General features: G+C 55.7%; 6 protein-coding genes across 6 annotated transcripts; 1 reads left to right on the top strand and 5 right to left on the bottom strand.

Moving 5' to 3' along the window:
• Window positions 1–581: 581 nt before the first annotated feature.
• Window positions 582–2,569, bottom strand: LY79DRAFT_251031 (uncharacterized protein). Its single transcript, XM_060551857.1, has 3 exons — window positions 1,858–2,569; window positions 1,631–1,798; window positions 582–1,577 (listed from the first exon to the last, which is right to left on the bottom strand). The coding sequence occupies exons 1-3, from the start codon at window positions 2,155–2,157 to the stop codon at window positions 843–845; spliced, it is 1,203 nt and encodes a 400-aa protein (XP_060419327.1). The 5' UTR covers window positions 2,158–2,569; the 3' UTR covers window positions 582–842.
• A 667-nt stretch (window positions 2,570–3,236) lies between these two features.
• On the bottom strand, window positions 3,237–4,309 carry LY79DRAFT_251021 (uncharacterized protein). The gene is made up of 4 exons (XM_060551856.1): window positions 4,254–4,309; window positions 3,880–4,180; window positions 3,679–3,812; window positions 3,237–3,629 (listed from the first exon to the last, which is right to left on the bottom strand). Exons 2-4 carry the CDS (start codon window positions 4,131–4,133, stop codon window positions 3,277–3,279), a joined length of 741 nt encoding a protein of 246 aa, XP_060419326.1. The 5' UTR covers window positions 4,134–4,180; window positions 4,254–4,309; the 3' UTR covers window positions 3,237–3,276.
• A 1,672-nt stretch (window positions 4,310–5,981) lies between these two features.
• Window positions 5,982–7,556, bottom strand: LY79DRAFT_665806 (uncharacterized protein; the record flags this gene model as incomplete). The annotated part of the gene is made up of 1 exon (XM_060563123.1): window positions 5,982–7,556. The coding sequence occupies one exon, from the start codon at window positions 7,554–7,556 to the stop codon at window positions 5,982–5,984; it is 1,575 nt and encodes a 524-aa protein (XP_060419325.1).
• A 1,030-nt stretch (window positions 7,557–8,586) lies between these two features.
• LY79DRAFT_586673 (triose-phosphate transporter) lies at window positions 8,587–10,135 on the bottom strand (the record flags this gene model as incomplete). The annotated part of the gene is made up of 4 exons (XM_060560674.1): window positions 8,587–9,006; window positions 9,197–9,419; window positions 9,574–9,749; window positions 9,872–10,135. The coding sequence occupies 4 exons, from the start codon at window positions 10,133–10,135 to the stop codon at window positions 8,587–8,589; spliced, it is 1,083 nt and encodes a 360-aa protein (XP_060419324.1).
• A 997-nt stretch (window positions 10,136–11,132) lies between these two features.
• Window positions 11,133–11,727, bottom strand: LY79DRAFT_250933 (uncharacterized protein). Its single transcript, XM_060551855.1, has one exon. The coding sequence runs from the start codon at window positions 11,630–11,632 to the stop codon at window positions 11,300–11,302; it is 333 nt and encodes a 110-aa protein (XP_060419323.1). The 5' UTR covers window positions 11,633–11,727; the 3' UTR covers window positions 11,133–11,299.
• Window positions 11,728–15,783: 4,056 nt separating this feature from the next.
• LY79DRAFT_505758 (uncharacterized protein) lies at window positions 15,784–17,570 on the top strand (the record flags this gene model as incomplete). The annotated part of the gene is made up of 2 exons (XM_060553655.1): window positions 15,784–15,885; window positions 16,128–17,570. The coding sequence occupies 2 exons, from the start codon at window positions 15,784–15,786 to the stop codon at window positions 17,568–17,570; spliced, it is 1,545 nt and encodes a 514-aa protein (XP_060419322.1).
• Between the last annotated feature and the right edge of the window lie 3,205 nt (window positions 17,571–20,775).

Genomic DNA, 20,775 nt, shown 5'->3' with positions numbered 1-20,775 from the left:
CCCATAACTTCTACCAAGAGGGCAGTCTAGCCCCCCTCGCCCCGACAGCTCCCCGTACACAGCTAGATAGGTAGTCGCGCCACATTCTTCGCCGGTCTGACCCCTTCCACGTCGGGCAGGGCAGGGCGAAAGGAACTGTTGGCGAGCCCCCCCTCCCAGGCGGGAGCAATGTTTGATGCTGCCCACCACACCCGACTCCTTCGCCCGTTCAATCCTCGAGCTCTTGAGTGCTTGAGCAGGTACTTCCGCTTTCCCCACCCAGCCGCAAACGAGCCGGCCAAGAGCCAACGTCGCATCAGCACTTCGACACGAGGTTGCATCGCTCCCGCCGCCGGCCAACACACACACAACGCACGCAATCTGGGCAGCGCACAGTAGACCGATTCTGGCTAGTTAAATATTTTAGGCGACGAAAAAGTGCTGTGCTGTCATGCTTTTCTTGCGAGAATGCAATTTGCATTATTTTCCTCCCCCTACGTGAGTGTCCGCCGCGACCGCCCGCTGCGCCCGGAGCAATGAATAAATCCATCAAAACTGAACGAACCATCCCTATTCGACTTGACAAGCGCTATCCAAAAGTTTCTGCTGCCTTGTGTAACTTCCGTGCGTCTCTTATTTTCCACTTGTTCGTCAAGGAGTGTCGTTAGGTATATTGTTATATCCATACCGTCGTAGACTTGAGCTTGTCGTACAAGCCATGCGGAGAAAGTCCACTCATTAGAGCCGGACACTCCCGCCAACAGGCCAAAGGGAAGAAATTTAGATGAGGGCTAGTGAGAGGCCAAAGCATAGAGATTGAAAGGAGCGGAAAGCAAACGGTCTGTGACGTATAATTCGAATGCTTAGAGGAGCGCAATAGCACCCAAGATGCCGGCAAAGACGGCAACAGCCGGCGCCTTGCGGGCGGCCGCGGCATTGGGCGGGACGACCACAGGAGCGGTGCTTGCGACGACAGCGGTCGACACGGTGGTGACAGGAACCGTCACCGCACTCGTCGTGGGCACGACGACGGTGTTGAGCGCTCTTGTCTGTGTCGCGTAAACTGTGCCAGAAACGGTGATGTAGACCCAGGACTTCTGGGTCACAACGTCCTCGGCCCCGACGGTGACCGCCTGGGTGACCTCGACGTGCTGCGTCTTGGTCTCGACCAGGACTTCCGTGATGGTGTGCACCTTCTCAAGGGTGATAGTCTTGGTTCCGGTAGCCGTCACCCAGTGAGTCTCTCCGTGCTCGATCGTCTGGTACGTGGTGACCGGCTTCGTGACGGTCTCGTATACCTCCGTGGAGAGGTGCTGAGTGGTCTTGACAGTGGTGTACACGTCGACCTTGGTGGGAACTTGTATCACTATGGTTGACGTGGAGATCCACGTGACGACAACCGTCTCTCCGCCGACAGTCTTGGTTTCGGTGATAGGACAGAGGCTGGTCAGGGTCGTGTACTCGACATCCTTCTCAGTCTTGGTGACGTCGGGGAGACTGATGGTCTCCCAGACCTTGGTCGGCACCTTTGTGACCACGGTCTGGGTCTCGGTGTACGTCTGGGTGATGGTATGTCCGTCCTGGGTCAAAGTCTCTGTCTATCAAGAGTATTAGAAGGCTGCAAAGGGGCTCGGAACGTGCCTTGGCCTACATGAGGGATGAGCTTGGTGATGGTCGTGTAATCGATCTCCTTGGTCTTCTCAATCACCGTCGGGCCCGGGACGGTCTCCCAGACCTTGGTGGGAACCTTCTCGACGATCGTACTGATCGTTGTGTAGGTCTTGGTGTAGGTGTGCCCATCGCCAGTCACGGTCTCCGTCTGGAAGGAGGTCAGTCTTGTTTATGGCAGCTTGCCTTGGCTTCCGGATCGGTGCTTACGACAGGGCATAGGCTCGTGTAGGTGGTGTAGTCGACTTCAGTCTTCGTGACGTAGTCGGTGTGTCCAGGTAGAGTCTCGTAAACGGTGGTTGGGACCTTCTCAACTACAGTGGAGGTCGTAGTGACGATCTCGTAATGGGTAGTGCCGTGGCCGGGCTTGGTGACGGTGACTGGGCAAACGGTAGTGTAGGTGGTCAAGACTTCTGTCACGATGGTCTTCGTCTTGTCTTTGCCGTGGTCGTGGTCCTCGGTAGCGAGGGCGGTGGCGGCAAGAGCCAAGAGAGCGGTTATGAACTGCATGGTTGCGGGTGGATGGGTGTTCAAAGCAATCAACGAGAGATATTCTTGGAAACGACGGGTGGATGAAACTAGGGCTTTGGCTGTGCGAGTGTCTCTTGAGTAACCTTAACGAACGAGTTACGTGATAGCTCAGGGATACGAGAGAGGGTTCAGCTGGGTTATGGAGAGAGTTTGTGACAAGCTGCAAGAGGATGGGGAACGAGAGAGAATTTTTGAAGAAGACGGGATGACTAGTGAGCTTATATCCCAAGTCCTCAGACAGACGGTTGACCTTCCTGGTCTGCCCGCATCTGTGCAGATGAGACAAGAACGCAAAAAGCGGAGGTTGTGATGACATCTTGCCGGTGAACCATCAGAGCTCAATGATCTCCACAGTAGGACTGCAGTAGTTTCCGGCCAAGTGGACGGTAGGCGGGCCATAGTTTGGTCATTGGATGAATGCACGGGAAGATAGGAAGACTGGGGAGACTGGGAAGTGAACGCCAAGCGGTGATACGAGAAATAACGATTCTTGGAGATGCCCCACAGCAGATGGAAGAGGCATGGAATTCAGGGGTGGCTGGAGGATGAGCCAGCCAGGATGGTTAATGTCGCTGTTGTTGAACAAGCCCGTGGCGTGAGCAGATGAAAGCCCAGTCTCTGCCGCATGGCCGCGCTGTAACAAACGTCACTACTTGGTTCGAGCCTGAAGATAAGGCACACGCCATCCAGTGTACATAGTGCGGATGCGGCTAAGAGACGAATAAGAATGCGAGCACAGGTTGACTAGAGAGGGACGGCATGGCAGCTTTCTGAAAGGCCAGACATACCCTTCTATCCTGGTCAATGATGTCGCCAAGTAAGGCCTTGAGGTCGACAGAATGGTTGTCTTCGGAGACTTTTTGTCAATCCCGTCTGACTGGGTGCCCGAGAAGCGAGCAAGGCAGCACTGCAGCCCGCGGGGTGACAACTGTGTTCGCTGGCGATCAAGAGCCTCCTTATTGTGGTCTTCTGCGCTGCAGTCGTGGACGTCGAGCACGCCATATCTTCATCACGAGTAGGACACGGGAGTTGGAACAAAGTCGAACACCAATAAGCCGTGGCGGCTTCATGTTTCTGGTAGTGGGAGGGCTTAAGCTGTCAGTTGTTTCCTAGCCGCATCTGTGTCGACTGAGCTTCACTGGCAAGAGCCGGGACTAAGCGGGCTAAATTGGCGCACAAGTCTCTCTCGTGACACAAAGGTTGTGTGTTCGTTGTGCACCCAGGAGGGCTCGTGTCCAGGCCGTAGCACAAGGCCCAGGATCTACGGCTTGCAGGAAAAGTCCAACCACGACATGCGCTGGACTTGTAGTCTAGGCCATTGGCGTACAGGAAGGCATCCAACCAGGCCCTGAGGCCAGCGGCAAGCGAGGCACAAAACTTGTTTTTGGCGGGGCGGGCGCCGAGTTGAAGAGGCGGGAGACTGTGGTAACCAAGCCGGCGCCGGGCAAACCCAAGAGAATAAGCGTTGGAACAAACAGACCGTGGGGAAGTGCCTCATACCTCGTACAGCTCTCACGGCGGGGTCAAATCGGTTACGAGGGCTAGGCAAAAGGATGCAGCCGATTTCTATAACTGAGCCAGTGCCCACTGCTCGAATAATGGCCAAGAAAAGGGGCCGCGTGTTGTCGGCGAGTCTGACATGTTCGTGAGCGAACGACAAAAGCTCGGCAAAGATCAGAAGCGCCGCCGTTGCGAGCCTACCCATAGATTGCCAAAGTGGTCCACTGTTTTCCCTGCGGAGCACTCCCTCGAGAAGCTAATAATCTCGGCCACCATGAAGTTGCCCCAAGTCGGCGGCGGCGGCTTTGCGATGGAACTTGGTAGGCAGAGGAGGCGCTGTGCCGCCTTCGGAAGGGTTGTTTGGTCTCGAGTCGGTGGATGTGACTAATAAGTGAGGGATCTCCGAACTGAACATAGAAAAACCGAAGCGATGACCAACGGATCAGGCATTGCATGCATCAAAGCATAAAGTCTCTTTCTTGCAGGGGGGTGTGCGAATAAGCTGCGTCGTGGTGGCGCCATTAGGAGCTGGATGGAAGCTGACAGTCAGCCAACGGGGGACGGGCGACTAATACCTCAACGCCGTCTGATCGATCATCCCCGTGGTTGTGGTGGATGTCGAGACGGAACTAGATCTCCCTCTGGACCAGGCACTGACTGCAAGACGCATGCAGAGGATGACATTGAGGACAAAATGGCAAGGGGTTGATGGGCGAGAGGGAGGTGGGTGGCGCTCACATCCGATGCATGTCGGTGTGTGTTGGCGGGAGAGGGTTACGCGGGGAGAATGAGGAAGGAAAGTTGGAACCGAGAATGGAGCAAGCAGGTGAGAAGTGACGAGACAGAGCAAGAAGACGACGACGAAGGACGATGGTCCATCGAAACATGTTTGGGGGGGGAATGAATCCCTTTGGTAGAAAGGAAGTAGAGGTACACGTGTAGGGAAGGAGAGGCTGGGATGGGCTGGCGGTTGCCCTCTCAACAGTGCAGCTACATACTTCTTCCCACAACGGTACCGGCATGTCTGGGCCGCAAGCCATGTATCTACCTAGGTACCTACGTAGCGAAGGTACCATCTACCTATGTAGGACAACAATATATGGTTTGCAAGCACTGAGTTGTCTCCCTAGACTACTCATGAGCAGCCTGATGCAGCCGCATGCAAGCCGACTCTAGTATACGGAGGCCCCTAGCCATGCGTCTTGCATACCTGAATGAAGACATGCTCGAATTGCTTATACGAACCTCGATTAAGAGCACACCACCCACTCACACGCACACGTATATGCACATGATGAGTTGTAAGGCGATGAACATTGCGGGGGATGTGCTAGCATAGGACCGTAGGTAGGGATGGTGGGATGAGATGATCCAAGACTGCTGTTAGTGAGGGACAGCGTTTCCCGTCCCGCTCCCCTCCAGATAGATCCCAACCGCCCTAGCGGATGTATTGGCGCCTCCCGGGGAGAACATACATGCCCAGGTTTCCCCCAACCGTGACTGCCTCGCCAGCCCCGCGCCCGCTGTCTTTCATCGTCGATTCTTCAATTGTCTCTCCAAGTCTAACAGACCAGTGACATCTGCCGCACCTCGTGTTGCGGTAAATGGCGTGTGGGCCCTTGTGTCTGTGCATCGACGCACCTACCTTACCTTACTCTTATTTGACGTCCATGCGGAGTCCGGTACACTGTGCATCGGCCTGTTCACCCCGCGCAACCTCAACCTCATCCCATCCTTCTTCCGCTTGTCTTCCGCGGCTGCGGACTAAATGGTGCGCAACCTTCGTCTGGCTTTCGTCCGGTCTCATAGCACAAAACTATTCCGATGACGTCAGTTGAACAAGAGGAGAGGAATGCGAGCACTGTCGAAGCCTTGGACTGGGATGGCCCTCTCCGGGCGACCCTGCGTCCCTGTCACTAAAGACGGGACGGGACGCCTTGGAACGTCGTCAGGAAGACCGTCTGACGCGCCTTGGTCAGGACGAACTTCCAAAGTTGGCCTGCAGGCGGACGCTCGTTGTTTTCCACTGTGTATGTGTCACAAAAGAAAACGCTGTCAATTGCGGGCAGCGATTGACGTCTTGAATCTTGCGACAGTATTTCTCTCTCGTGGCGGGATGAAGGACGTCTGGTCAGATCATTCCAAGTGAATTTATATTAGCTTCCAGCTGGGTCGGACCGCAACGCGCTTCTACCACAGCGTTGGGGCGTTCCCGACCCGGCATCCATCTTCTTGTACCATCCGTAGCCTCTAGGTCTGACATACACTCGAACAACCACGAGGTCTCTCCCCCATCCTATGCCCTACAAAGCCTTGAAACAAGTTGTCGTCAACCGCCAGACCATTCTCAACCACCTCCGCTTTCCGCCCTTCTCCACCACCACCATCTGCTCCTCCTCCTCCTCCTCCTCCTCCTCCTCCTCCTCTCCCAACTCCCTGCCGCCCCCGAGTCGGAGCCCCCTTTCCCCAAACAGCCAGGCGTTCAGCCTCTGCATGTCCCACCAGTCCCTCTCCCCGTCCACGACCCTCTCCAGCGCGCCGTCGTCGAACGCGATGCCCCGCCACAGCAGCACCCCGAGGACCTGCGCCAGCCGCGCCCGGCGTATCACCTCCTCGTCGCCCACGACCCGACCGACCTCGTCCCAGAAGAGGCTTCGGAGGGCGCCCGCCTCCGGGTAGTACTCGAACCTCGTCGTGCCCGCTCCGCCGCCGGTGTCGGTGCCGTGGCTATCGTCGTTCTCGACCAACACGTCTTCCCCCAGCACCTCCTCGAGACCGTACATGCCCACCCCGAACGGCAGCCACTCCACCTCGGCCCAATCGATCAGCCCGACCAGCCCGCCCGCCCTCTCCTGCATCTCCTTCCGCCGCCTCCCGCCCGCGCCGTCGCCCTCTCCCCATGGTGGCGGGTGGACCAGGATGTTGTCCGGCACCAGGTCCCCGTGCGTGACGACCCACGGCAGCGACCCCTCCACCTCCGCCAGCTCCCCCATCACCCGCCTCGCGACCTCCCGGAGCTCCCCCGTGAGGCCCTCCACCAGGACCTCCAGCCTCCACCGCAGGCTCCTGCCGACCTTCCCCTTGACGACGTCTCGCCCGTCCCGCCGGCCTCGCCAGGCAGCCGCGAACACGACGGCCAGGTCCGCCACGACCCGCCTCCTGCACGCCCGCGGATCCGTCCCCGACGCTGCCGACAACCCCCGGAACCGCGTCAGCGAGACCCCGCCGGCTCGTTCCAACCCATACACGCACAGCGCATCGTCGCCGCCCCCTGTCTCTGCGCCCGCCGTCTCCAGCCCCGTGAGCACGCCCAGGTCCTCGACACCCGGCACGATCCCGCCGCCGAGAACGCCCCTTGCTTCCGCGCACATCCCGGCGTCGATGGCGTGCCGCCTCGGCCGAAACTGCACCAGCAAGTTATCCCCCCTCTCGCCGCCAGCTGGAACGTTCTTTTCCCCGCTAGTGTCCGAGCTTTCGCTGCTGCTGCTGCTGCTGCTGCTGCCGCCGCCGCCGCCGCTTCGGTCACCGGCGTCGACCCCGCTGTCCCGCCGTCTACCGCCGGGTGTCCGCGGCGAAAGGAGCAGCGTGTACGAGCAGTACCCCTGGAACGGCGCCGGTGCGACCTCGCATCCCGGGAACTTGGTCCTCGCGAAGTCGTGCGCCGCGGCGACGGCCGAGGCTCTTAGCCCGCACCGCGCCAGGAACGCCGCCACCTTGTCGTCGTTTCCTCCGCCGCCCGCTTCCGACGCCGAACATGTGTCGGGGCCGGGCTGCGAGCCAGTGCCGGTGCTGGTGTACGTCACGTCGTCGTCGGCGGCGGCACCCGCGCCCAGCTCGCCCGCCATCTGTCCGCCGAGATTGTTCATGCCGACGGTCATCGTTGATTAAGAACCGTGTGCCGACTTGCCATGGTGAGGAGGAGCGATTCGATCCGACTCTCGTCCGGGATGCGGGCGAGGGGGAGGAGGAAGAGAGATAAAGTTGTCGGTCCCTTATCAGCCGCAGCCTGCGTGAAGAAAAAACCGGACGGCCCGATTTAGGTTCACATGACGGCGCCATCAGCAGGCCTTGCAATCAGGCCGGTCAGCAGCGTAGTAGTCTGCAGCAGGTCGGTGGAATGGCAGGTGAGGGGAAACAACCCACCCTTAACCCCCTCGGCCGACTACATACACCACACCACCACCACCACGAGACGCGCCCGCGTGGGGTGGTGTCTTGCAGATGACTAGTCATCATAAGCCGCCCAGTCGGGTTTGGTGATGGCTACGCCGGGCGCCAGAGGCGGCCATGATGGCTAGGCGTGGTAAACACCGTGTAAATGGGTAAATTTGCGAAATGCGAAGGCAGGGAAAAACGCAAAGGCTGGTTCTGTACGGTAAATGTATTATCCCCCGTCTTGAAATCTAAAGGCGAAGAAAGCAGGGCTAAAGACAAATAAAGCTTTCTCGGCCTGTTGAGAAAGAAGAACAAGAAAAATAAAAATGAATATATCCCATGTTTATGCCCGTTTCCGTTACTCCATGCAAAGGGTATAAAATCGATGCGCGACCCTTTGGTAGCGCATGCATGCTTTGTGAACTTCCCCCAATCTTACACGCGGCGCCATCTCTAACTGAAGAGGGGCGGCACAGCGGCCGGCAACATCGTCGCGGGGGTGGCAAACGGCATAAGCTCGTCTTCCACCGCTTCTGCCCTATTTACCCAATTGCCAGCAGCCATCGCCGCCGGTCTGTGGCTTTGCGGCTAGAAGTCTTCCGCATTCCCATTGTTTTATCAACCAGACGCCACGTACCCTTGCCCTCACAAGCTGGCCCAGACGTGTCTGGACCCCCGTTCTATGATTTTCGGCCGTTACTGATATTCGTTACATGCGCCTTGGTGCGCAGTTTGCCAGTCGATGTGAGTCGTTCATTTGCGGGATCTGCGATCGAGTTCGACCTTGCTGTACCAAGCGGCACCAATCATGGTGAGGATCATGCCGGAGCCGTTGAATAGGTGGACCTCGACACCGAAGGCAACGATGCCAAGTCCGACAGTGAGACACTGCTTCAAGTTACCGCAGATGCTCATTGTGAGAGCTCCGGCGACCTTGTTCGTCTGGAAAGAGGCAACGTTGAGGGCGAAAGCGAGGATGCCGTTGCCGAGGAGGGCGATGACGGTGGCAAGACTAATGTTGCCCTCCGCCCGCATGGTGTTGAGGTTTCCGAGCTCGCCGGCGGCGATGGCGCAGGCCAGGGACTGCATGGCCGCAAAGGGCGACATACGCAGCAGAACCTCCATCGCAGGGAGGGCGAGAGGGCCGGTCATGATGCGGTTTGTGGCGACCGTCTGTTGTTGTGTTGGTCAGCAACTTCATCGGCATGGGACAAACGTGCTGGAACTGGGATAAAGGTTTGCTGGACGGGTTCCAGAGAGCGGAGCCACATAAACCCAACCGGATATTCGGCACCACTTCCCGCAACCCAAACATGCATTTCGGATGATAGATGGGACACGCGGCATGCGCATAGTTACGCACCTTGATTGCGGCAAGCACAACGCCCGCAAAGGTGAGCAGAAAGCCCAGGTCAGTGAAAGTGTACTCGCCAATAGTCGTCAGGGCAGCGCCGATCATGATGGGCACGAGCGTCAGGTATGTCATGTTCTCATAGGTGCGGCCGAAAACGACGCGGTAGATGAGAACGGTGAAGACGGGCACTGTCGTTCGCAGGACCTGATAGAACGGCACGGATACCATGGCGCTGCACGGTGGGTTAGCATGATATTCATTCTCCAGTTCGAGTCCCGTCCGAGTCCCGTCCCGCCTCATCCCGCAACGGGAGTCATGGGCGGGAATCTGCAGCGAGAGTGGCGTTGGATATCCCGAGATTGCAAGGGGGTTGGTTGGCTGCTTACAGTGACAGGTTGGAGACGGCGATGTTGGTGGTGAAGAGCAGACTGAAGGCAAGGAGAATGAGGTTCTCGCGGCGGCCTAAGTGAGACATGGTGAAGTAACCGCATTGCATCAGCATGTAGCAGCCCAAACTCGCACAGGTGGCGTGAAGCGAAGTGAGGAGCCACGGGAAGGGGAACTGAAGATGGTGTTAGTGATTGCTCTTTGGAGATGGCAAGTCATCACCCTGCCGCCACGAGGGCCTAGAAACTAGACCAGGATTTGGGGATAACAACTCGGGGGAACGGGCAGGCAACGTACAGCTCCAAGGATCAGCTTGTTGTATAGGGTCAGCACCAAGCTGAACATGAAGTAGGCGCTCAACCAGCCAAACTTGACCTGGGGCGAGATGGTGTATTCGACGGGGTTGCGGTTCCTTTCGGCGTTGCTCTGGGGATCGGTGGCAGGGCTGACGTTGGCCTCGAGATCATAGCTCTCATCGATACGCTTCTCATCGCCGTTGAGGAGGCCTTGGCCCTCCTCGCTCCGTCGAGCCTCGTTCTTGAAGTTGCTAGATTCCGCCATTACGTCGAATGTTGAAGATGTTTGGATGCACTGGATATTGTTGCCGTTTTATTCTCTTCTTCCCTTGGTGATTTCCGCCGTTCGCCGCAAAGGTTGGACTTCTTAGTGTATTTGTTTACAGGCCGTGTGTTCGTGTTCGGCCACAGATACCCTGTCGCTTAGTGGCTCAAGCTGGCGACCGTCCCAGTTTCACGACAGAGATCGGTCCCGAGCGTGGGGGTGGTTCGGGAGGATGGAGGTGCGCAATATAGTCGAGCTTGAAAAAGTGACGAACCGACAAGCGACGACTGGTAGATGTGGCTGCTTGCGATGGGAGGAAGATGCAGAGAAGATGAATAGAATAGGTATGAACGAGAGGCAACAATGGAAGAATTGTATGCCGTGTAGTGGGTGGGAAGAAGCCAGTAAAAAGGGAACCCCGGCTGAGTGGTGGTGGGTAGGTCCTTGGGAGGTACCAGTAAGGTAAATGTCGCTTGTACAGTGGAACCAGCGTGCCAAGAATCCAACCCTGCGCTTCGGATGACAGACTTTGCGAGGCGTTAGCTAGATGCGATACACCAATTGTCTGCTAATGTCAAAATGTACGGATAGAAGGAAGAATAAAATCCGAGAACAGGAGGAATGGGGTGGAAGGTGCTGAGAAAGGGAACGACTGGAATGGGTGGGAAGCGGACGCGAGCAGGAAAAAAAAATCTCGTGTAGGAAAAGACTGAGTAGTGAGGTGTGAGTGTGTGTTAATGATGGAGGACGACGACATAGAAATGGCGGCGGTGCCGAAGAAAGACTAGGAATAAGAGGGAAGTGAGGAGTGGAACATATGAGAGTGCAAGCTGGGGATAACAGCTAAAAGGGGGGGGTCCACGGGGGGCGGAGGGGCGGGGGGCCGGGGGGTGATGACAAGAGTATCCGTACCTACTACCTACTAAAAGCTACCTAGGATGCCGACATACTCAAACGGGCATCTTTCTCGCTTCCGCACTTGGCGTCAATGACGTTTCGGCTGGTGGCGTTGGCATTGCTACGAAGTATCGCTATTGCTCTTGCTTTGGCCCAGTCCCTCACGTTCCTCCATAATATCTGCTGTCTTGGTGTGTGTGGCCGTCCCGGCCTAGTGCAGGGCCAAAGTCACACGTACCTGGCCTAGCAGGGCATATCTGTCCCCCATCATCCGACTATCCGTAGAGTCGCAGCGTGTGCAGGCAAGGGGCTCTTCAGATCTGTCTGAACTTCAGGGTCTATCGAACGAAACGGACCATGGCATGTTTTTTTTTTGACACAAGTTTCCTTGGGGTATACAGATACTGCGTACGTAGGCTTGCGCGGTAAGGGAGGCCAAGAGAGTCTGAGATCGGTAGACCAGAATCCGAACGTGGAGACGGGTTGGGACACAAACAAGCTGCCAAGGCACATCACACATGATGTGAGGGGAGAATCTGGAAGATTACGCCGGAAAACTTTGGACGGCTCACCGTTCCAGTATCGTTGCTGCGTTTTCATTGCCTGCGCCGCCAGCGGGCGAGTCGAGTGTGCATCGTACACTGGCCGCTGCCCGCCTGTTCAATTCAGATCCAAAACGGCATCCGCCAATCGGCTCCTCGCGTCGCACTCACAGGTGACGATCTACATTAATTCACATACACCATACCACGAACGTAGGCAATACAGCAGAGCGGGATGTCAGGCTTCGATTAGGCCTCCCTGCTAACTGTATTGCAATTAAGTAGGCGGGGGAAAACGATATCTTCCAGCACTCGGCGTGAGGCAAGGCTTGAGGAAGGAATCAGCCTGCCAAGCTTTCCACGATTAATGTTACTGACATTACCACCCAATCCATATTGGTTTATGTCAATCTGGGACAAAATTCCGTACCTACGCGACATAGGTAGGTAGGGAAGGTTTGGCGGAATTATCGTCTCTCCCTCTCGGCCCCGGTCTGCTCCGCGTCTGAAGTGAGCTTGTCCTGGGGTCTTGGGGTATTGGGTCCTAGGAGCACCCCCTTCGCAGCCGCGTAAGCCTGGGCCCTGATTCATCGTGGTGCGACCGCATGGCAGGGGCGTGGCTTGGAGCGAAACCGGATCAGTTAATCAAAAGCGGTGGTCCGGACAAAATGCAATCGTGGCGGAGGGAAGGGATGGCAACGATCGACGTCTGTGGCGGGCCAGGGGCTACTTTATGAGTGGGCGCTGAAGAAACCTAGAAGGAGAAAGCAGGCGGAGTCTAGCGCTGGCACTGGCACTGGCACAAGTGGTACGGATATGTACGCGTAATTGGTGACAGGAGGCAGCAGCTGATCATGCATCTTGTCTTTTTTTCTGGAAGCTCTTTATCATTCCAGCCTGACAGTTAAGACTCCACTCCGTCCAAGTATACCTACCTACTATGTACGTAGTACCCGCAGGGTCATCCTATTCATAGTACGGATACATTACGTTCCAAAGTACGGATAACGCGCATGCATAACAAGAAAAAACTGGTAGGCGGAACAGTGAACGGTGGCCGTGACCTAGCCAACACACCTGGCGCGTGGGTAGGAGAGCCAATCTGACTGGCTCATCTTATTCAAACACGGCTCTAGGCATGGGCCAGCGTCCAAAGGCGTTCTCGATTTTATCCTTGGGTATTTTTCTCTTTTAATTCTTTTATGAAAACAGAGACAATATAGCCCGAGTCTCCGTACCGCGTACCGGACGCTGCTGGTTGGTTGATTGACAGATGGTGGTTTGTTTCTCTTCTGCGGCTGCTCACATCCCAGATATATTGTCTGGCAGGTCTCAAAAGGCCACGTAAGGCAGGGCAAACGGAGACACGCATGGCGATGCCCGCTTGTCTTGCGGTTGTCTGTGAGCTACAGCCGCACGGAGGAACACCGTAAGCACTTAGCCGACAAGCCTCAAGTGTTGCAATACCGAGACTTGTCTTTGAAGCGAGCATCGCCATGAGATCGGCTCCCTCCCTTGGCCTTGGCACCTGTAGAGGAGAGGGAGGAGGGGGAGGAGGAGGAGGAGGAGGAGCGGAACCATCGGTGGAAGCAAGGAGGTGGAGAGGAACACAGGCAGCGAATAGGGAGGGTAGAAAACATCCATGCGGATATCAATTCTGGAGACAAGGGACGCAACTGGCCCAGAGACTCAAGGCGGAAATGAAAAGAAATCATGTTGCATGGACGGTGGTACGCGGCGTTGGGATGACAGGAGTGCTGGAGGAACCGTGAAAACTGCGAATCCAACAGGGAGAAGTACTGTACGTATCTGCCAAGCAAGGAACTTGTTAACTTTAATGACCCCGCTTACATCAGCAAGCAGTCCACCAGCATCTCATCTCTCGTTGGGCCAGTAAGATTTTTGCCCTGTACACAACCACCCCCGTCGTGGAAATGTTACTGTCGCTCGCAATCACCGTAATTACCGTAACCCTCCATATTTTTTTACGGTATCCGTTCTCATCCGTCCACGAGGATACAGTGTGAAAGTGACGTTGCGGTGCGTATGTGGTGGTGATATGAGACGCATCGCAAGAAGAGAGAGCATCCCGCAGCGAATCGAGGTGTCCGGCGCAACGGTCGGCACCTTGGCCCATGCTCATGTCTCAGACATTCAGCCACTTAGCAGCAGCCAACCGCCCGCTAGAGCTTAATGGGTGTGCGTGTCCCAACGGCTAACGGCAACACCACCTACACCTACGACAGGCGACAGTGCGTCGACTAAATAGCGTAAACAATGCATCAAAGATAAGGCCGCCCAGTACTTAAGGACACAAGAGAATTAAGAGCGGCAGGGTAGAAACAGCAATGGGTAAACGCAATACGGAGTACCTAGTACTACTAAGCAGCAGGCGCGTCAGACACTATGCAATGGGAAGTACTGGGGCTTTGCAAGACAACCCGCACGCAAGGGCTGTTTGGGGCGAGCATACCAAGTCTTGGGGTCTCACCGATGCGGCGGCACTAGGCCTCCAAGCCGGACGTCACGGCATCTTTAATTTCTTGGGTTTCTTGGGCACACCACACCAAGGCCGCCAGGCCCTCATCTGGGTCGCGCGGTCGGCCAGTGCCAATCAGTCCACGTCAGCGACCCCCGTTGCTTGCCGATGCTCCCATGATCCTTGTAATACGGATGTGTCCACTGCTCAGTCAGTGCCTTCGAGTTTCGCTGGACCCAGTAGGCTATTTCCCCCTTCTTTCTTCATACGTTATGCTCACACGCGTATCCTGTTGCAAATCGAAACCAGGCCATGCGACAGGAGGCTGGCTCTCCAGGGGACCGGCCTCGTTTGCTGGTCGTCAACATGGACTCTTTCACCCCATCACTTATTGAGGGGTTGCGGATGCGTTCATGGACACCGAGGTATGAGGTTGGGTGTACATTAGGTACCTACTGTACGGGTATGTACATTACGGATACGTCTACTGATGTATCCGTATGCAGATGGATGATGTTCCCACATGGCCCATAGGTAGCCTCTTGTAGCACTACAACGCTACGCCATACAGCATTGTCCGTCTCCTACCTACCTAGGTCCCTAAGAAAGGTAGGTAGGTGGGCACCTAGTAGTAGAGTTGCTCGTCCTGTCTAAACGGACCGCCTACCATCATTCACACAGCATACCTACCTACCTAACTTTGGTAGCTAGCTCCACGCCGCGTCGTTCTCCTTCTCCTTTTTTTTTTTTTTTTTCCCCCTCTTCCTTCCCTCCCCCCACCCCTAACCTGGACCCTCACTCCCTTGGAATAGGTAGTTTACAACCAGTATCTGTACGCTAGGTACGGATACTAATGACATAATACATACCCCACCAGCCTTCTTCTCGCTTTTCTATCCAGCCCACCGTGCGTTCAACACAATCATGGCGGAATAATCCTACTTGTACGGATACTCGGCCCACATCACGAGTCCCCTTGCCCAATTTCCTTGCACCTCCTTCCCCGGACTCTCCCAAACTGCCGGCCCTCATTCAAATCATCAGGTGCGGCTCAAGTATAGGCAGCTGTATACGGATACAGCCTGAAGTGAAGCTCACACCGGTCGAACCGCGTGTCACCTCTGCCGACGCTTGCACCTGCACGCCGCCCACCCACGACTGTCTTTACCGCGAAGGGAGCTGCAGTTCAAGACAGACTAGACGCTTTCGAGACAAGACGGGAGAGGAAGAATCAACCTCCTGCTTAAGAGGAACACGAGATTTCTTGAACCTAACCGACCGCACTTTTGATCGCTGCTGGAGACGCAGACATTAAGTGGCATTGGCAACTTGGCCAGTTGCCCAGAAATAAGCTCCTCCGTCCATCTGCCACCACACGCGCGTCTTGCCACTGTCACTTCTTTTAACTCGATTTCCTCGACATATTTTTCTTCCCGCCCGCCCTCTCCTTGACGACGATAGTTCTCGACTGCGAGTACATTCTCTTCGGTTTCTCTTTGCTTCTCTCGCTCTCATTACTGCTGCTTTTTTCGTTGCTTCGCTACCGTCTTTCATATTACCCAACTGCACCTTTCGATCCCCGAACTCTCGCCATCGGCATCGCCTCACCCTCACCACATCAGACGCCACCCGCCTAGGTTGCCTGCGCGCCCTTCAACCCTCCGGAATCGCCCACCCTGGATCTCAAGCCGAGCCGGCAGCTAAATGACACCCGTCTCGCACCCATGCTGATGGCGCTGAAAGGCCGCAGGTTCGCACTGCTGGCCGCCTTCGTCATTGTTTCGGGCCTCTTGATCTTTTCGCAATCCCTCTATCCAGAGAAGCTGAGCTGGGTGAGTTTTCCGTTGTCACTTCAGAGTTTTTGTCGCTATTTGATCGCGTCGCAAATCAGTCCGTCAGCCTGGGCTTTTTTCCTATTTACCTTTTCTTCTCCTTGTCCTTTTCAGGAGAGGAATGCGCACACCTGCCGATCTGGGCTGAAACACTAACGGAACACCTCGCGAGCGGACACCTCGCGGAGGGGGGGGCCTGAGACAACCGTCGTAACTGATACTGACGTGACATTCTTCCACAGTCCGAAATCTCGGCTTCTCTTCCTACAGGAAGTAAATCTTCCGTACCATCTACCAAGAGCAGCAAACCTGGCTCCGTGGGCGTCGGCCGCTTCCACTTCCTCATCGCCGCCAGCGCTCCGAACCTCCAATTCTGTCGCGCCCTTGTTTCCTCGACCGTCAACCGCTTCGGCGCGCCCGTCATCGCAGGATGGAACGCCACCGGGGAGAACGATGCTGCTCTCTCTCACCTGGCTAAGATCCGCGTCGTTGCTAAATACCTCGAGGAGCTGCCCAAATCCAGCAACGACGATCTATTCCTTATGATCGACGGCTATGATGTTCTCCTCCAGTTTGGTCCCGACGTCTTGATCGACCGCTACTTCAAAGCTTCCGAACAAGAGGATGAGCGCATCATCCATCAACTCGGCCCCCAAAAGGCTGAGACTCTAGCCGGGCCCCTCGGCCGACACATCTTTTTCGGCGCCGACAAGGTCTGCTGGCCCGTCGACTGGCGGCGCCCGGCATGCTGGGCTGCCCCCCCGGTCCCCAATATGGACGGTCGAGAGTTCGGCCCTCTCACGAACACAGACGACATGGCCTTCAATCACCCGAGATGGCTCAACAGCGGTACCATCATGGGCCCCGTTAAGGAGGTCCGCGAGATGTTCCGAGCCACCCTCGACCTCATCAATCAAGTGTACGACCCCGAGTTCGAGTTCAGAGAAAGCGACCAGCTCTACATGAGCGACGTTTGGGGTCTCCAGGAGCTGGAGCGGATCCGGATGCAAAAGGATGAAAATCCTGAGGCCGTTGTCATGCAACCCCCGGAAGACGGCTTTGTTCCTCGTCTGGAACCTGCTTTCAGCTATAACTTCCACATCGCTATGGACTACTGGGGTCTGATGTTCCAGACATGGGCTGGCTACGCGGAGTGGGTGGACTGGCGCAAGTTTGTCGGTCCCCTTTACTCGTTCGAGGTTACCCAAAACCACCGCAACAACTCAGACTTTGTCCCTTGGAGCCTGCACATGCAGGCTGACGGCATGAGGTCGTTGAAGCGCATTTTCAACACAACGTCAGATGAGACCATGGGCGGGACGGTGAATGAGCTGATCCGCAAGTCCGAGTTCGGGGCCAACATTATCACCAGGCAGACGTTCCCCTTGCTACACGTAACAGGAGAGAAGGGCGCTCTGGATGCCTTCTGGCCCCGCATGTGGTTCTACCCCTACGGGCGATCGCTGGTCCGGTCCGCCATCAAATGGTTCCGGACCCAGGAGCACTATGCGCCTGAACCGATCAACAACAGAGTGTGGTATCCAGCGCATCCCTATCCCGAGAAGATCAGGGAGAGCGATGCCGGCGCCTGGTCGGACGCTAGCAACGACAACGCAACCGTCTACTGGTTGGGTTTTGACGAGCTCTGCGCAGAGCATCATAGCATTCTTTTTGGGGAGGAGTAACCCTTCCGGAATGGAGTCTACTATACGGGTTTTTTTTTTTTTTCGATTGAGCAAATTCGAGCACCTTGGACCTCAAGGTCTGGAGAAACACTGCGCAGATTCCATGGAATCAGAGGCATTGAATCAGTAGCAGCATAAAAGTTGTTGCAGAATAGGGACGGCAACAACAGTGATCCATACTTGACACATGACGTCACGGCTGGCATCACACATTTGGAGATGCAGCACGCAAAGATGTAATACACGTGTAATTGTACGCGCTCTTGTTTTGCATAACGCAGCGTTGTGTAGGACTTCGGTTTAGAACATGGCGACGAGAAAACAATAGACATGGCCATCAGAGGCAAGAATCTTTCAAGACATGACCTTTTTTTGCCCCCCTCAGCTGAGCTGTCAACTGCAGGGCGAATGCATAGTGTCTGGGGAGGAGATGTATCTGTCTCGGCATGGCCGGGTCGATGGAGTGAGGTCGAGTTTGACTCTCCCCACGGTGCTGTCGGGCAAGATGGTGGGCCATGCCGGTTACTGCAGGGCTGGGACGTTTTCCCACCACCACCCTATAATGATGTCTCTAATTTGTTTGATCTCTTTATTTGTTTATTTTCCCAAAAAGGGTTTGGCCATGCTCTGCTGTAGCTGAGCTGGCACAGGCTACCGGTAACTAGGTAGGCTGCAAGAGGTACGTTTTGCGGAAAAGAAAACTTTCCGAATCGAGATGTATCTCGGTGTCGACTCTTGGCGTGATTGGTCCCTTCGTCGTGCGTGAAGATGCCGACAATGGCTAGGCCGCCAAGACGGGATGTGGCGTAGCTCACTCACTCTTAGGTAGGTAGGTAGCCTGGCTGGTTTTGTACATCGGGTCGAAAGGGGGTGAGAGGGCAGAGACGGAGAGACGGAGACGGAGACGGAGACAGCGGCCCGAGGCGAGAGCGATGAACCATCGTATGAAAGACTTGTGATATGTGTCTGAGTTACGGGCGACGGTGCAGGTCTCGGTGAGTCTGCCTTTTTTTTATTTTTTATCTGTCTCTCCTTTTTTATTCCTTCCACTATTCGTTCTGTCGCACGCGGTGAGCCACACCTTCCGGCTTTCTATCATAGGCACTGCGTTTGGTTACTTATTTTCGATTTATTCATGTAGAGCACTTGTTTTCGATTTATTTATGTAGAGTTGAGATCGCGTAGCTTGGATGTCAGAAGACAATGGGACATCAGGGCACGCTCGGCGGGAAGGGGGGATACAATCAAGTTCAGGTGACGCAATCTTGGGTTCTTTTCTTTCTTTTTCTTTTCTTTTTCTTTTCTCTCCCCTTTTTAGTGATTTATTTTTCTTCTCCCCTCTCCTCAAGGGCGGAGGGAAGGAGAGAGCAAGACTTGTGTGGGTCAACTGTAATGAATTGGGGCGAAGGGCGGAGAGCTCTCTGCGAATGGATGAGTTGCAGCTTGGCAGAGTTCAGCTGATGTTCCCCACAGCTTCGACATGCATCCGTCCCGTCTCTCGGACGAACTGAAGCTGTCGTAGGCACGGGAAAGAGCGCCACCGTGAGAAACTAGAGACACGACTATGTAACATAAACTACATAAACTACATGAGGAACAAACTTTGGGTTTGGCGGGGCAGTCCCGGGTGTTGACGAGACCATTTGAGGTGAGTCGTCGTTTCGCGGTGGCATTTCCGTGTCCCCTTGGCCAGGAGACATGCCAGAGATCAAGCTAAAAGTCACTTGCATCTCACCGACCGCTGAGCAGTGCTGGCCTGTTGCTGAAGTGGCAGGGCCGGAAAGGGGAGGGCAGCAACTTGCTCTTTCCTCTTGGGGCAGGTGGCCAGGACGTTCATCGAAAAGGGGAGGCGGATCGTCGCCCTAGCGGCGGTCCAGTTGCTGACCTGGCTCGGGCAATGCGACGATAACATGTTCTCAACAGGGTTGGGAAATTGATTGATGATGATGAGAATCCTGGGCAAGCAAGTCCAATAACCGAATTGGACGCTCCTCCTCCTAATACGGTCTCCTCATTGAACCATCGCATACTACGGACAAGGTCTATGAAAACTCACGGAAAGAAAAATACGGTCGGCATGGGGCACATTGGCCGTCGAGAGCAACACGCCCGCTCTTTTTCTTTTCGGTCTTGGCGCTGCCCACCTGTTTTATTTGTCTCGGGTTGTTCCCGTTCGTTGGATACGTCTGCTTACTTACTTACCGCTGGCAGTGCAATGCAATGCCATTTCAAGTCAAAGCAGCAGTGGGTTTCGTCGGATTGTGGAATGCCAGCCGTCAAGGAAACTCTGGGATTTGATGCCTTCGATTTGCAGCCGCCCACCCATCTCGTCGAATGAGCATCGAATTGGATTGGCTGAGCCACGTCGCTGAACCTACAATTATACCCTTTCCAGTTCACTCGGGCGATCTGGCGCCTTCTCCCTCTCGTACGCCCGTCCACCAAAGCCACCGAAAAACCTCTCTCATTAGGCACATTACCTAGTTACACCTCCTTCCTGCCTTGCCAAGCACATCACGACCCTGCCACCCCCCCCTATGCCACCCGCCCCACGATCCACCAGCAATGACAGAAGCCACCCCCAAGAAGCGTCACTCTTCGCCGCTGAGCTCACTTCTTCCGCGCGGACGGGGCGGTCGCAAAGCAGCCAATGGAGGCGCTGCGAGTGTCATATACATGTTCGATAAATTCCGGTGCCTGTTTGCTCTACCCTCAGGCCCCAGCGGTCGCCCTTGTACTCGGAAGGATGCTTCATGCATCCCCTTCTGTCCTCCTCTGGCTCCCGAGCCGTGATTGAACACCGGGTACAGCTGCCTGGGCAGAGTCAGCCTCTCCTCGTCCGCAAATTTTTGTCCGTTCTACTTGACCCCATTGCATTGATTGCATGCCCTTCGTGTCAGACTACAGCCGCGCGCTCTTGGCCTCGTCAGGCAACAGTAGAGGAAGGCGAGCATGGCGCGCGCGCGCACCTCCCACACAGCCCGCGTTCCTGCCCACGTCGCCTGTGTTCGGATTTCCCCTCTCTATCGACCTGAAGGCTGAACGACGGCACTTGCTTTCCCTCTGGAATGTCCCATCTCGCCTCGCTCAGGGCTTCCCTCCTTCCCATAGGGCAGCCTTACGGAGCTAGTCTGGTTTCTGTTTCCTCCCTGTACCAGTGCCTCAGACTGAGGAATCCCCGTCGACTGTCTCCCCCCTTGTCGAT

The sequence above is a fragment of the Colletotrichum navitas genome (assembly GCF_030913465.1).
Source record: "Colletotrichum navitas strain CBS 125086 chromosome Unknown LY79scaffold_4, whole genome shotgun sequence".
In the NCBI taxonomy this organism is placed as follows: domain Eukaryota; kingdom Fungi; phylum Ascomycota; class Sordariomycetes; order Glomerellales; family Glomerellaceae; genus Colletotrichum; species Colletotrichum navitas.
The sequence above is the reverse complement of the archived record's forward strand: the minus strand, read 5'-3'. Positions and strand labels throughout refer to the sequence as shown.

Bases quoted from the DNA above. Each gene is read 5' to 3' on its own strand.
- LY79DRAFT_251031 (XM_060551857.1), bottom strand. From the start codon at position 2,157: ATGCAGTTCATAACCGCTCTCTTGGCTCTTGCCGCCACCGCCCTCGCT. The intron at 1,799-1,857 runs GTAAGCACCGAT...ACCTCCTTCCAG, and splicing joins ACACGAGCCTATGCCCTGTC to ACGGAGACCGTGACTGGCGA. The intron at 1,578-1,630 runs GTAGGCCAAGGC...TACTCTTGATAG, and splicing joins TCACCAAGCTCATCCCTCAT to ACAGAGACTTTGACCCAGGA.
- LY79DRAFT_250933 (XM_060551855.1), bottom strand. From the start codon at position 11,632: ATGAAAACGCAGCAACGATACTGGAACGGTGAGCCGTCCAAAGTTTTC.
- LY79DRAFT_251021 (XM_060551856.1), bottom strand. From the start codon at position 4,133: ATGCAATGCCTGATCCGTTGGTCATCGCTTCGGTTTTTCTATGTTCAG. The intron at 3,813-3,879 runs GTAGGCTCGCAA...CGAACATGTCAG, and splicing joins ACCACTTTGGCAATCTATGG to ACTCGCCGACAACACGCGGC. The intron at 3,630-3,678 runs GTATGAGGCACT...CTTATTCTCTTG, and splicing joins CGCCGTGAGAGCTGTACGAG to GGTTTGCCCGGCGCCGGCTT.